The 13,638-nt window shown below is 37.7% G+C and overlaps 1 protein-coding gene across 1 annotated transcript in view; it reads right to left on the reverse strand.

The window, feature by feature from the left end:
• Nucleotides 1-735: 735 nt before the first annotated feature.
• AP4E1 (adaptor related protein complex 4 subunit epsilon 1) overlaps nt 736-13,638 on the reverse strand; it is a 70,657-nt gene continuing 57,754 nt past the window's right edge. Inside the window, exons 18-21 of the mRNA XM_089907234.1 lie at nt 8,151-8,708; nt 6,780-6,970; nt 5,106-5,263; nt 736-4,073 (exon numbers count right to left, since the gene is read on the reverse strand). Coding sequence (XP_089763360.1) covers nt 3,913-4,073; nt 5,106-5,263; nt 6,780-6,970; nt 8,151-8,708 — 1,068 coding nt within the window. The 3' untranslated portion in view covers nt 736-3,912. The remainder of the gene's footprint in view (nt 4,074-5,105; nt 5,264-6,779; nt 6,971-8,150; nt 8,709-13,638) is intronic.

The raw sequence follows: 13,638 nt of genomic DNA on the forward strand, positions 1-13,638 counted from the left end.
AATAAACTGAGTGACTATCAGGTACCAGGCAAAAGGGACATAAAAATACACACCTGGTTCCTAACCATAAAAAGCTCATGTCTCTCATTATGCACACACATAACGAGTAACTTCCATATAATCATTAACTCCAGTCCATTTGGCTGCAGGCCACCCTTCTTTTTAGTTACTGCAGTGGGTGTGAGGCATTTAAACCTCCTTTACCTTCTGTGGCCCAAAGATGGGGTTTCAAGTCTCAGAACATTTTTTTTGCTACACAGTCTAGCCAACAAGAGGCATCAGTGAGATCCAAATACCATTTCTGATCTAGCTTTGTGTTTTAGGATACACAATACAGAGATGGCCAGGAGACTCAGAGTCTTTGGACACTAAGTCACCACCTGACTTACCGTGTTTCTTGCATCTTGAGGAGAGGAATACAGAAACAAAGCACTCTGCTTTGAATGCTCTGGTCAGGCCAGGATGAAAGCAGGGGATAGGGACAGGCACCTGAGGATCGATCCATGCTCTAACCTGTCGGAAGCCCATAAAGTTTTCTCTGAACATCATATAGAAAGAGCAGTTATCTTTATTTTTAACCAATTAGATGACATTCTTTGGGGCTGTAATGAGTATATTACTCTTTTCATCCCATTCCAATTGCTTCTGCTCTTTTTAGCTAATGCCTATCTAATTACTGAATAGTATTACTTTTATTTAGCTATTTAGATGATAAAGCATATATATAGACCAAAGAACAATATAGATCACTTAATATTTATTACGTTTAAATGATTTTTTTCATATTACAGAATTCAACTCCAAAATAAGGTAATTAATGCCTGGTAAGCTGTTATTCACTTGCATTTTTCCCTCCTAAATTTTGAAAACAAACACCTTAAAAGACATGTGAATCGGTTCAGTGCACTTTTAGTGACTCAAAATCATGAGACAAAGACCACATTTATCCATTAAAAAAAAAAAACTCGATATTTTAAAATATTCATGACATGAACTAAAATAAAGGAACAAATAAAGTACTGCATTTTCACCACAATTGTTTTGGTAGATGACAGAATATTGTCTTGAATAATGCTCCTCTGCAGAGCGTGTGTGGTGCTTGGCATGCTTGGCACATTAGCACTTGGTAACTGCTCGGCCTCCATCTGCAGTTTTTTCAGAAGGACCCTTACTCGGGGGCCCACATTCCCCTGAGACTAATCTGCCTGACTCCACAGGGACTATTCTGGTGGGAGCCTGATCCTTTTTGCTCCACCTGCTCTTAAGGCTTTCCTGTCTTCCCTTCATTCTCCCCAGATTCACACTTGTTGCCACCTGCATTCTCAGCAAAGATGCCCAGCACAGAACTCACACAGCTGAGTCTCCCCCACAATAGCTCTCACTCCAGATGTTGCCCCTTTACTTGACTAAATTATGACTAGAAGGTAAAGAGACGATCTGCCCACAAAAATTGTTCTTCCTACTTCATAATCACATCTCCTACAATGCAAAAAAGGTTGGTGATGCCTGATCTAGAACTTAAAACATTAGTTTAGGTAGAATATACACTGCTCTAAAGATCTTTAAAATCTACTCTTTCCTATTACTGTTTGTTTTTAAAAACCATAAAAATATAAAAATGTAAACATTCTACTAAACATTTCAGTAGAAACTGTTACCCTACTTTCTATGTAGTGGGTTTGGAAAGAACAAAAGTGACACCATGTTCCCCTTGGCAGACCCCAAATCATGCTCCCAGCCCTAACCTACCATTACACATTTCCCACCATTAGACAGAGCTGTAGGCCAAGCACGTCTCTCATGAAAACTGCTACTGTCACCCATGAACACCCTGTAACAAAGCAGCACAGTAGCTCACTGTAATCTCTCCCAGCTAGCTGTCCATCTGCTTGCTGGGCACCTTACATCCACTGCTCCACACCCAGCCTTGGTGACCATGCAAACACATGGAAGCAGGGACACAAAAACCAGAAGCACCTCTTCTGCCACACTCTACATTCCTTCGCAAAGTGAGAGGGCACTTCCTATCTCTTTGTCAGAGTATCAGCAGAACCAGGTAGGGTGGGAGGGTGCTGCTGACAGACGCAGGAATAAAGAGAAGGCTGATGAGTCCAGCCACCAGTGTCCACCACTCCCCCATCATTCACATTCCCTTCATCATGACACTGCTGGGAGCTTGAGGATGAATCTGATCTTCTATTCAAAAGAAGAAACCTACTCAGGAAATTCTAGCCACTTCTCATTGCTCTTGCAGCAAGGTTTCACTGTATGTTTTTCAAAAGCATGAAATTAACGTGTTTTTTTTTTTTTATCAGTAACTTATAAATTAATTTTTTTTAATGCTGCTTTTGTTTTTAGGGAGAGATATGCTAAACACAAATGACTAATGAACTCTATCAGCTTTGGGGAATCTCCTCAGCATCTTTATCAGCTATGATTAATAATGAGATAACCTAAAACCACAATTCCACACCCGGGTGATAAACAGTACCAATTAACCAGAGTATTAACTGCAATGACTTAAAAGTATATTACCTGAATAGTTTCCATGGTGAAGTATCAGAAAAAGTGAAATAATAAATATTTTCCACAGCACCATAAGGTTTTATAAAATACTATTTCAGTTTTTAACATTAATGTATAATCTCAAGATTCTGGTCTATCATTCATATTAGGCTTAACCTCTTTTCTGACAAAGGCCATATATATAGGCACAACTATAACATAAAAATCATATATTTTACTGAAGAACCTGTATGGTATACTTAGACAGTCACTCTTCTGGTTGTATCCATTGAGTACTAGTGGATTCAAAGCCCAGGAAAGATGGTTTTGCCATTTATACTCTAATCACAAATTTTAATTTGCCAAAAAAAAAAAACCCAAGTGGAAACTAAGATATTTGCCATAACTGAAAAGTCCTTTTATAGCTGTTTGCTTTAGTACTGTGTGTGCTCTTACAGATTTTGTTTCTATACAATATTTTGTAAATGGCTCTGAGTTTGTAAAACAAGAATACAGTGATTCATTTTGAATTTTAAAAATAAACACAAGTGGAAAACAACTTTTATAGCCTGTCTATAATTATGTGTAACAAGTTACCTATAATAAAAACTGTACCGGGCTTCCCTGGTGGCGCAGTGGTTGAGAGTCCGCCTGCCGATGCAGGGGACACAGGTTCGTGCCCCGGTCTGGGAGGATCCCACATGCCGCGGAGCGGCTGGGCCCGTGAGCCATGGCCGCTGAGCCTGCGTGTCTGGAGCCTGTGCTCCGCAACGGGAGAGGCCACAACGGTGAGAGGCCCGCGTACCACAAAAAAAAAAAAAAAAACTGTACCACAGATTGGATCCCCCCAATATCCAACATGCTCATGGATCTCCTGAACTATTAGTGTGTGCTGTGTCAACTTAGTTCAATACTGATCTAAGCAAAACATTATTGAAAGTAATGACTTGCCTACCAAATAGCATACATTGCATTCCAAAGCCAAATTTGAATTCGATTTGGGATTATTAAGTCCATGTCTCCCCTCCACTAATGCAGAGAACTGAGACTTGGCTTTACTATACATCAGGCAGCACTAGAGTAAATCTGCTATAAAATTATTTATAACAAAATAAATATTTTCAGTCCCTCTACACTAAGTGATATATAAATCATTAGCAGTTTATAACATTAGCTTAGGTCACTGTTTTAGGACCCAAACATACTGTACAATCCTGAGTAAAAGGTTAGGGGTACAGTTTCTTGGGGATCCTTCTTGATCAGGAATCATAAAGAAAACACATAAAACCACACTTATAATAATCCCCATTTTCATTAGAAGTACCATGAGTCCTTTTTACTTTGGTAAATTAGTTTATCTATGTAAACAATTTATTTTGAGGGAGTAAAATATAAGCAGAGCTTCTGCTAGGATCCTTCCATCACCTTTTGACACTGATATAGTAAATAATCAGGAAGAGTAGAGCAGGAGGATCTGAACCACAGGGCTAACATGTCACCATGAACTCGGAAATGCAGCAAGCAGGGGATGGATGGGAGCAGCTGACAGGCCAACAGCCCTTCATTGCCTACAGCAAAACAAAGTGAGAAATTCTTTAATACAAAAAGACTTCAACAGACATTTCTACAAAGAAGATATACAAATGGTCAATAAGCACATGAAAAGATATTCAACATCACTGATCATTAAGGAAATGCAAATCAAAACTAAAGTGAGATACTAGTTCATATCTATTAAGATGGTGATTATCAAAATAAATAAATAAATAAATAAATGTTGGTGAGGATGTGAAGTAACTGCAACCCCTGTGCATTGCTGAATGTAAACGGTGCAGTTGCTGTGGAAAACAACACGACAGTTTCTCCAAAAATTAAATATAGAATTACCATATGACTCAGCAATTCTACTTCTGGGTATCTAACCAAAAGAACTGAAAGCAGGGACTCAAACACAGATTTATTTGTACACCCATGTTCAAAGCAGCGTTATTCACAATAGCCAAAAGGTGGAAGCAACCCCAGTGTCCATCAAAAGATTAATGGATAAACAAATGTGGTATATTCGTAAAATGGAACAATATTCAGGCTTAAAAAGGAAGGAAATTTTGACACATAATATAGATGAACCTTGAAGACATTATGATAAGTGAAATAAGCCAGTCACAAAAGGACAAATATTGTATGATTCTACTTAGATGAGGTAACTAGAGTAGTCAAATTCATAGAGACAGAAAATAGAATGGTGGTTGCGAAAGGCTGGAGAGTGAGGGGCAATGGGGAGTTAGTGTTTAATGCGTACAGTTTTAGTTAGGAAAGAGGAAAAAGTTCTGGAGATGATGGTGGCAATGGCTGCACAACATGAATGTATTTAATGCCACTAATCTGTACATTTAAAAATGGTTAAAATGGTAAATTTCGTTATGTATATTTTACCACACAAAAAAATTCTTTAATAAAGTCTGAACAACACACTTATCTGAAAGATACTCATAACATGAAATACAGCTCTAAGAAATCTGACACTTCTAAGAGTTGATTTGCTATCTGATTGTAAGAAAGCCCCTATAAACACAAGATTGCCTTTTTAGAACACTACAAACCTATAATGTCAACAACATGAAGTCTTAGTTCCTGTTGCAGGGCCTTTAAGGTAGAAGGCAGAGCAGCTTGTGATTCTGACATCTTCACATTTTGTTTCACATCATTTGCGAAGGATAACCAGAGTTTACCAAAGTCTTCAGTCGAGATTTTTAATGGCCTGAAAATAATTTTTAAAATTAGATTTATGTCCATTAAGAATGAAACGATTCTAAACAAATACATTTCAAATGACTCATGGGAATAAAAAAAATCACTGTAAATGTAAATCCCACAAAATCTATGTTTTTTAAACCAAATATGATTAGAATACTTACCATTATCCTCCAACCTGAAGAAAATGCTGAAAGCAAATGTTATTAAAGAACAAATGTCTTTTCAATAAATCACCCAGTTCTCTCTTTTTCTGAGTATTAGTCATTACAGTAAAATTTCACCAAGTAATTTCATGAATCATTCAAATATAAAACTTTTCTTTCATGTATACTTTAGATTTGGGGATGAGATACTCTATCAAAGTCATGTACAAGAGTAAGAATACAAAGAGTTAGCACCTTAAGCAAACTGGACCAACAGAAAGGATTTTAATAAATGTATTTTTTAAATGGTTCAGGTAATTGAAGATCAAATAGTTAACCATGGGGTATCTCTGAGAGGAATTACAGGCAATTTTTATATTCTACTTATATTTTTCTATAGCATTTAAATCTTTATAACTATGTATTGAATTTATAATTAGGAAAAATATTTTTTTAAGATACAGAGGATTTTATTAATAAGCACAGAACGAACCGTCTGTGTCATATATGTTGTGCTTCTTCAGGTTACTAATGCTCACCATGGGACATACCTTCATAGTCACAGAATGTAAGTTTTTTGAAGGCTAGATTCTATCTTTTCAGCACCACAGGTATAAATAAATACTCTGACAGATTTATAAACATGTTCTTACTAAAAGACTTTAAAGAATGGGCAAAAATTATAGTAGTCTAACACAGGTAGATGTGTGAAGGTTAAAAAATTTTTTTACAGATATTCATTGGTATTCTGCATTATTGGTTCAGGCAGGCTTCATTTTTAAAAATGTTTGAATACAGTATAATATATTCATAATACTAAATAAGAGCAGAGGGTTAAAAGGTTGTTTTCAATTATTTGGGTAACTGCACAATGCTAGTTAAATACTGTATGTCTAATAAAAGTTTAGTAACTTTGTTGAGCCATTTTCTTGCAGATCTCTAAAACTTTAATGAACAGACTTTACAAAAGAATTAATCAAATAAATGAAACACAAATGAAAAAAACTTTAAAAGCTTTTTAAAAAGTCAGGCAGAATCTTTGAAATTATTTCAGTTTAAACATTACTTTAATATTACTTTCTCCCGGAAGTTCTCCAAGATCACCAGCCAACTCGAACCTATATCAGGTGCCACACCATAATGGCCCATCATATCATTTACTTCCTGTTCACAGCACAATTCACAATTATACATGCATTTATGTGATTGTTCGATGTCTCCTCCCTAGACTGAACACTCCCTAAACGCAGGGGTAGGTGTAGTTTTGAGTTGTTACACTCCCTAGCACCTAGTACAGTGCTCTGTCCAGAGAAGAGGCCTAATAAATATTTGCTGAATGAAGGAATAACTTGAATTAATATTCTAAAAAATATTTACCTAATGAAATCTAATAGTGATAAGTTTACTGAAAATTCGAGCTGAACAGAATGAGTATCCATCACTTGATAATTTATAAAACCAGAAAGATTCCCTTCTGTAAAAGGTTTTTCCATCTGCACACTGTATTGAAAGTTTTTGGTGCTTTCTGCTTCTATTACAGGCAAGCAGCATCCAGGTTGCTCAGTGATCTGTAAATAAAAGTAATGTAAGTATTGAAGAAGGGATCAATACAGGCTATCATATGAATAACTATTTTCTATTTAATTGAAGTGGTACAAAAGCATACAATTGTGAGATGTTAATAACAAGCCACACCATGAAGATAAATGACAACTTCACTTGAGAAAAATTCACTAGCACAGACAATTAAGAAATAATAATACATAGATCAGAATTATGTAACAAATGGTATTACAATGAAAATGTCTGTATGGTTTAACAACAACAAAAAACAGATTAAATTCTAGTCATGTGTCTCTCAATACTAGCTAGTACCAGTTTTTTTTTAAAATTAATTTATTTATTTTTGGCTGCATCAGATCTTAGCTGTGGCATGCAGGATCTTCATTGAGGTATGTGGGATCGTTGAGGCATGCGGGATCTTTCACTGTGGCACGCAGGCTCTTCGCTGTGGTGCATGGGCTTCTCTCTAGCTGTGGTGCACAGGCTCCAGGGCGTGCGGGCTCTATAGTTTGCTGCACGCGGGCTCTTGTTGAGTCACATGAGCTCAGTAGTTGTGGTGCGCAGGTTTAGTTGCCCTGGGGCATGTGGGATCTTAGTTCCTGGACCAGGGATCGAACCTGTGTCCCTACATTGGAAGGTGGATTCTTTACCACTTGACCACCAGGGAAGTCCCTAGCACCAAATTTTTAAAGCTAGAAGAATGCAAAAAAAAAAATCTTTCCCTCTCATTCTCCACCCTTACTCAAGCTCTGGTGGTAAAGCTCAGACAACTGAATTGGGTTTTGTGTTTTTAAGTTCCACAGGTGATTCTAATGCACATCTACAGTCAGGAACTTCTGCCCAGGTCAGGCCCAGGTAGTATCCCATTCAATATATTCTAGCTCATAGAATAAATTGGGTCAGTTTTCTCAGTCTTCCCCAATACATCTTTATTATGTTTCCTTGTTGAATAAATTTTTCAACATTGAATAAATTTTGAATAAATTTTTGAATAATTTTTTAATAAATTTTTGAATAAATTTTTCCTACTTAAAATAATAAAACAATCTGTCACACCTTTCACTGTTTTTGCTAAAGAGGAAAGAAGGATGTGGGAGAAATTTACAAGCCATCAGATGAGTCAACAGCAGAAACACTAAGTAATGTTTCTTACACTAAGAAACATTAAGTAATTCATTGTCTTACCTTGAAATTTTCTGCAGGAGCAATTTCTAAGTTAGCACTTTTCAGTTCTGAAGCACTCTTATTAAAAACTGACCAGACCATCAACAAACACTCATCTTTCCAAATTTTGTAAGAAGACACTGATATGGTTTCATTATTACAGACCTCCATAAGATCTGAATGCATGTGTTCAGTAGTTTCTTCCAACAAAGAAGCAGCTAAAGATATTTCATTGGCAACTGAGGCTGCAGTGGACTGAGGAGGGTGAAAAACTTCCATGTTGTTATCAGCAAACAAAGAGGGTGTAGACAGCCTGCAATTTGAGATTTTCTCAACCAAGGGCAGTTCTGTGAGTGACTCAGAATCTAAAAGTTCTGAATTAAGAGAAAATTTCTTTACTTCTTTGTCTCCTCTATCCTGCAAATGATCCAAATAATAGTCTTCTTCATAAGTCACATTTGATGAAGAACTAAAGGAAGAACAGGTCATATTTTGAGCAGTGGTTGTTTGCCCGCTTTTGGTTTCCTTGACTTTTGATTTCCTTCTGAACTTGTGAGAAAGGGTATCTGCTTTTCCTAGCTGCAAAGATAAAACATAATAATAGAAAAAGAAACCATTCTACTAAGTCACGAGTTTTAAACTTTTTTTTTATAATTTCAAATGAGCAATGTACTAACTTGCTAAGGTTCTACCTATAAAGCATAGATTAACAAAAATTCAGAGATGAATAAAATGTTAAGCCCTAAAATTCTGACAGCTACATAACTTTGAACTAGTAAGCTAAATCTATTTCTCACTAGAAACACATAAAATCAGAAAAAGAAATAACGTCAAAAAGTCAATCATGAACAATTCTAAAAACTTCTTAGACTTAAGAAAACTAGAGTACAGAACTGCACAAATTAAAAACAGTGAGAAAGCTAGCCATTTTTTGAGTTTCCAGAGTTGTCCTGTAGAAGCTAAGATACCCTCAAATACAGGGATGGGTCAAACTTTGGTTCAGTAATCTATAATAATCCTGTTTTCATGACCTGTGAGTCGATAAACAGGGAAGAAAAACTGACTTCACCTCAAGAATCAGCTAGTGTGGCTTACTAGAACACACGGCAGGAAAGAATTCTAAAAGTAACTAGGGATGTTTGGTACAGACTCAGGAGATGGGAACAGCAAACTTGTGATTCTTGCACTAAGCCTCCCAAGGAAATGTCTGCGAATCCATCTAAGAAGAGTGATGGCTCAAGTGCCCCCTTGCCTCACAAAGTTCTATGTAGAATCAGTGCAGCAGACTGGGTCTACTTTAAGTTCATCCTCCTGGAGGCTTTAACACTGAGTGGCCATCTTTCACACGATTCTAGTTAACCAGAATTCTAGCTCTCTTCCAAGTCTCAGCAGCTAAGTTTGTCTCTTACCTTTCAATTCAGAAGCCAAAAAACAAGAACTAACATTATATTAACACAAAAATGAAAACAAGTTGGGGGACTTCCCTGGAGGTCCAGTGGTTAAGACTCCGCACTCCAGGTTTGATCCCTGGTTGGGGAACTAAGATCCCACATACCGCAACTAAGCCCATGTGCCACAACTACTGAGCCCACGTGCTCTAGAGCCTGTATAATGCAACTAGAGAGCCCGCACGCCACAACTAGAGAAGACCCATTGCAGCCAAAATTAATTAATTAATTAATTTTAAAAGTTGGGGGTTTCAGGGGGAGGAGGACTTCCATTTCCAGTAGCCATGGGACTCGAATTAGATGTACATTAGACTGCTCAATATTGTTCCTCAGGTCACTGATGCTCTGGGTTGTTTTTTGTTTTGTCTTTTCTTTCTCTCTCTGTTTGATTTTGGATAGTTTCTATTACTTTGTCTTCAAGTGTATGATCTTTACTTTTTAAAATATTTATTTATTTATTTATTTGGACGTGCTGCATCTTAGCTGTGGCACACGGGATCTTCGTTGCAGCATGTGGGATCTTTTAGTTGCAGCATGCAGGATCTTTAGTTGCGGCACACGGGATCTTTAGTTGTAGGATGTAGGATCTAGTTCCCTGACCAGGGATCAAACCCGGGCCCCCTGCATTGAGAGTGTGGAGTCTTAACCACTGGACCACCAGGGAAGTCCCCGATCTTTTCTTCTGCACTGTCTAATCTGCTGTTAGTTAGAATTAACACAAGCCAGAAGACACCAGACAGACATCTTTGTTAAATTACTTAAAGAAAAGAAACAGTCGGTTTCCTCAGAGCTGGAACTCCCAGCTCGGGGTCTCTTAACTCCACCGTCACGGAACTGCCCTGGAGCGCGAGGGGAGGGCGGCCTCACTGAGGCTACTGGCTCTGGAGGGGCCCCAGTGGCCGAAGCTGCAACAGTCGTGGGGACACCGGGCCGGCCAGGTGGATGAAAGACTCTTGGTGCTGCAGCCAGGAGTCAGTGCTGTGCCTCTGAGGTGCGAGAGCCAACTTCAGGACACTGATCCACAAGAGACCTCCCAGCTCCACGTAATATCAAATGGCAAAATCTCCCAGAGATCTCCATCTCAACACCAACACCCAGCTTCACTCAACGACCAGCAAGCTACAGTGCTGGACACCCTATGCCAAACAACTAGCAAGACAGGAACACAACCCCACCCATTAGCAGAGAGGCTGCCTAAAATCATAATAAGGCCACAGACACCCCAAAACACACCACCAGACATGGACCTGGCCACCAGAAAGACAAGATCCAGCCTCATCCACCAGAACACAGGCACTAGTCCCCTCCATCAGGAAGCGTACACAACCCACTGAACCAACTTTAAGCCACTGGGGACAGACACCAAAAACAACAGGAACTACGAACCTGCAGCCTGCAAAAAGGAGACCCCAAACACAATAAGGTAAGCAAAAGGAGAAGACAGAAAAACACACAGCAGATGAAGGAACAAGGTAAAAACCCACCAGACCTAACAAATGAAGAGGAAATAAGCAGTCTACCTGAAAAAGAATTCAGAATAATGATAGTAAAGATGATCCAAAATCTTGTAAATAGAAAAGAGAAAATGCAAGAAACATTTAACAAGGACCTAGAAGAACTAAAGAGGAAACAAGCAACAATGAACAACACAATAAATGAAATTAAAAATACTCTATAAGGGATCAATAGCAGAATAACTGAGGCAGAAGAACGGATAAGTGACCTGGAAGATAAAATAGTGGAAATAACTAATGCAGAGCAGGATAAAGAAAAAAGAATGAAAAGAACTGAGGACAGTCTCAGAGACCTCTGGGACAACATTAAACGCACCAACATTCAAATTATAGGGGTCGCAGAAGAAGAAGAGAAAAAGAAAGGGACTGAGAAAATATTTGAAGAGATTATAGCTGAAAACTTCCCTAATATGGGAAAGGAAATAGTTAATCAAGTCCAGGAAGCACAGAGAGTCCCATACAGGAGAAATCCAAGGACAAACATGCCAAGACACATATTAATCAAACTGTCAAAAATTAAATACAAAGAAAACATATTAAAAGCAGCAAGGGAAAAACAACAAATAACACACAAGGGAATCCCCATAAGGTTAACAGCTGATATTTCAGCAGAAACTCTCCAAGCCAGAAGGGACTGGCAGGACATATTTAAAGTGATGAAGGAGAAAAACCTACAACCAAGATTACTCTACCCAGCAAGGATCTCATTCAGATTTGATGGAGAAATTAAAACCTTTACAGACAAGCAAAAGCTGAGAGAGTTCAGCACCACCAAACCAGCTTTACAACAAATGCTAAAGGAACTTCTCTAGGCAAGAAACACAAGAAAAAGAAAAGACCTACAATAACAAACCCAATACAATTAAGAAAATGGGAATAGGAACATACATATTGATAATTACCTTAAATGTAAATGGACTAAAAGCTCCCACCAAAAGACACAAACTGGCTGAATGGATACAAAACCAAGACCCATATATATGCTGTCCACAAGAGACCCACTTCACACCTAGGGACACATACAGACTGAAAGTGAGGGGATGGAAAAAGATATTCCATGCAAATGGAAATCAAAAGAAAGCTGGATCAGCAACTCTCATATCAGACAAAATAGACTTTAAAGCAAAGACTATTACAAGAGAAAAAGAAGGACACTACATAATGATCAAGGGATCAATCCAAGAAGAAGAAATAACAATTGTAAATATTTATGCACCCAACATAGGAGCACCTTAATACATAAGGCAAATACTAACAGCCTATAAAGGGGAAATCGACAGTTACACATTCATAGTAGGGTACTTTAACACCCCACTTTCACCAAAGGACAGATCATCCAAAATGAAAATAAATAAGGAAACACAAGCTTTAAACGATACATTAGACAAAGTGGACTTAATTGATATTTATAGGACATTCCATCCAAAATCAACAGAATACACATTTTTCTCAAGTGCTCATGGAACATTCTCCAGGATAGATCATATCCTGGATCACAAATCAAGCCTTGGTAAATTTAAGAAAATTGAAATTGTATCAGGTATCTTTTCTGACCACGATGCTATGAGACTAGATATCAATTACAGGAAAAGATCTGTAAAAATTACAAACACATGGAGGCTAAACAATACACTACTTAATAACAAAGTGATCACTGAAGAAATCAAGGAGGGAATCAAAAAATACCTAGAAACAAATGACAATGGAGACATGACGACCCAAAACCTACGGGATGCAGCAAAAGCAGTTCTAAGAGGGAAGTTTATAGCAATACAATCCTACCTTAAGAAACAGGAAACATCTCGAATAAACAACCTAACCTTGCACCTAAAGCAATCAGAGAAAGAAGAACAAAAAAAACCCAAAGTTAGCAGAAGGAAGGAAATCATAATGATCAGATCAAAAATAAATGAAAAAGAAATGAAGGAAACAATAGCAAAGATCAATAAAACTAAAAGCTGGTTCTTTGAGAAGATAAACAAAATTGATAAACCATTAGGCAGACTCATCAAGAAAAAAAGGAAGAAGACTCAAATCAATAGAATTAGAAATGAAAAAGGAGAAGTAACAACTGACACTGCAGAAATACAAAAGATCATGAGAGATTACTACAAGCAACTCTATGCCAATAAAATGGACAACCTGGAAGAAATGGACAAATTCTTAGAAAAGCACAACCTGCCGAGACTGAATCACGAAGAAATAGAAAATACGAACAGACCAATCACAAGTAATGAAATTGAAACTGTGAGTAAAAATCTTCCAACAAACAAAAGCCCAGGACCAGATGGCTTCACAGGCGAATTCTATCAAATATTTAGAGAAGAGCTAACAGCTATCCTTCTCAAAGTCTTCCAAAATATAGCAGAGGGAGGAACACTCCCAAACTCATTCTACGAGGTCACCATCACCCTGATTCCAAAACCAGACAAAGATGTCACAAAGAAAGAAAACTACAGGCCAATATCACTGATGAACATAGATGCCAAAATGCTCAACAAAACAACAGCAAACAGAATCCAACAGCACATTAAAAGGATCATACAC

Source organism: Delphinapterus leucas, chromosome 2, assembly GCF_059928025.1.
Source record: "Delphinapterus leucas isolate spDelLeu-1000000601 "Yukka" chromosome 2, BTC_Dleu_Yukka2, whole genome shotgun sequence".
NCBI lineage: Eukaryota > Metazoa > Chordata > Mammalia > Artiodactyla > Monodontidae > Delphinapterus > Delphinapterus leucas.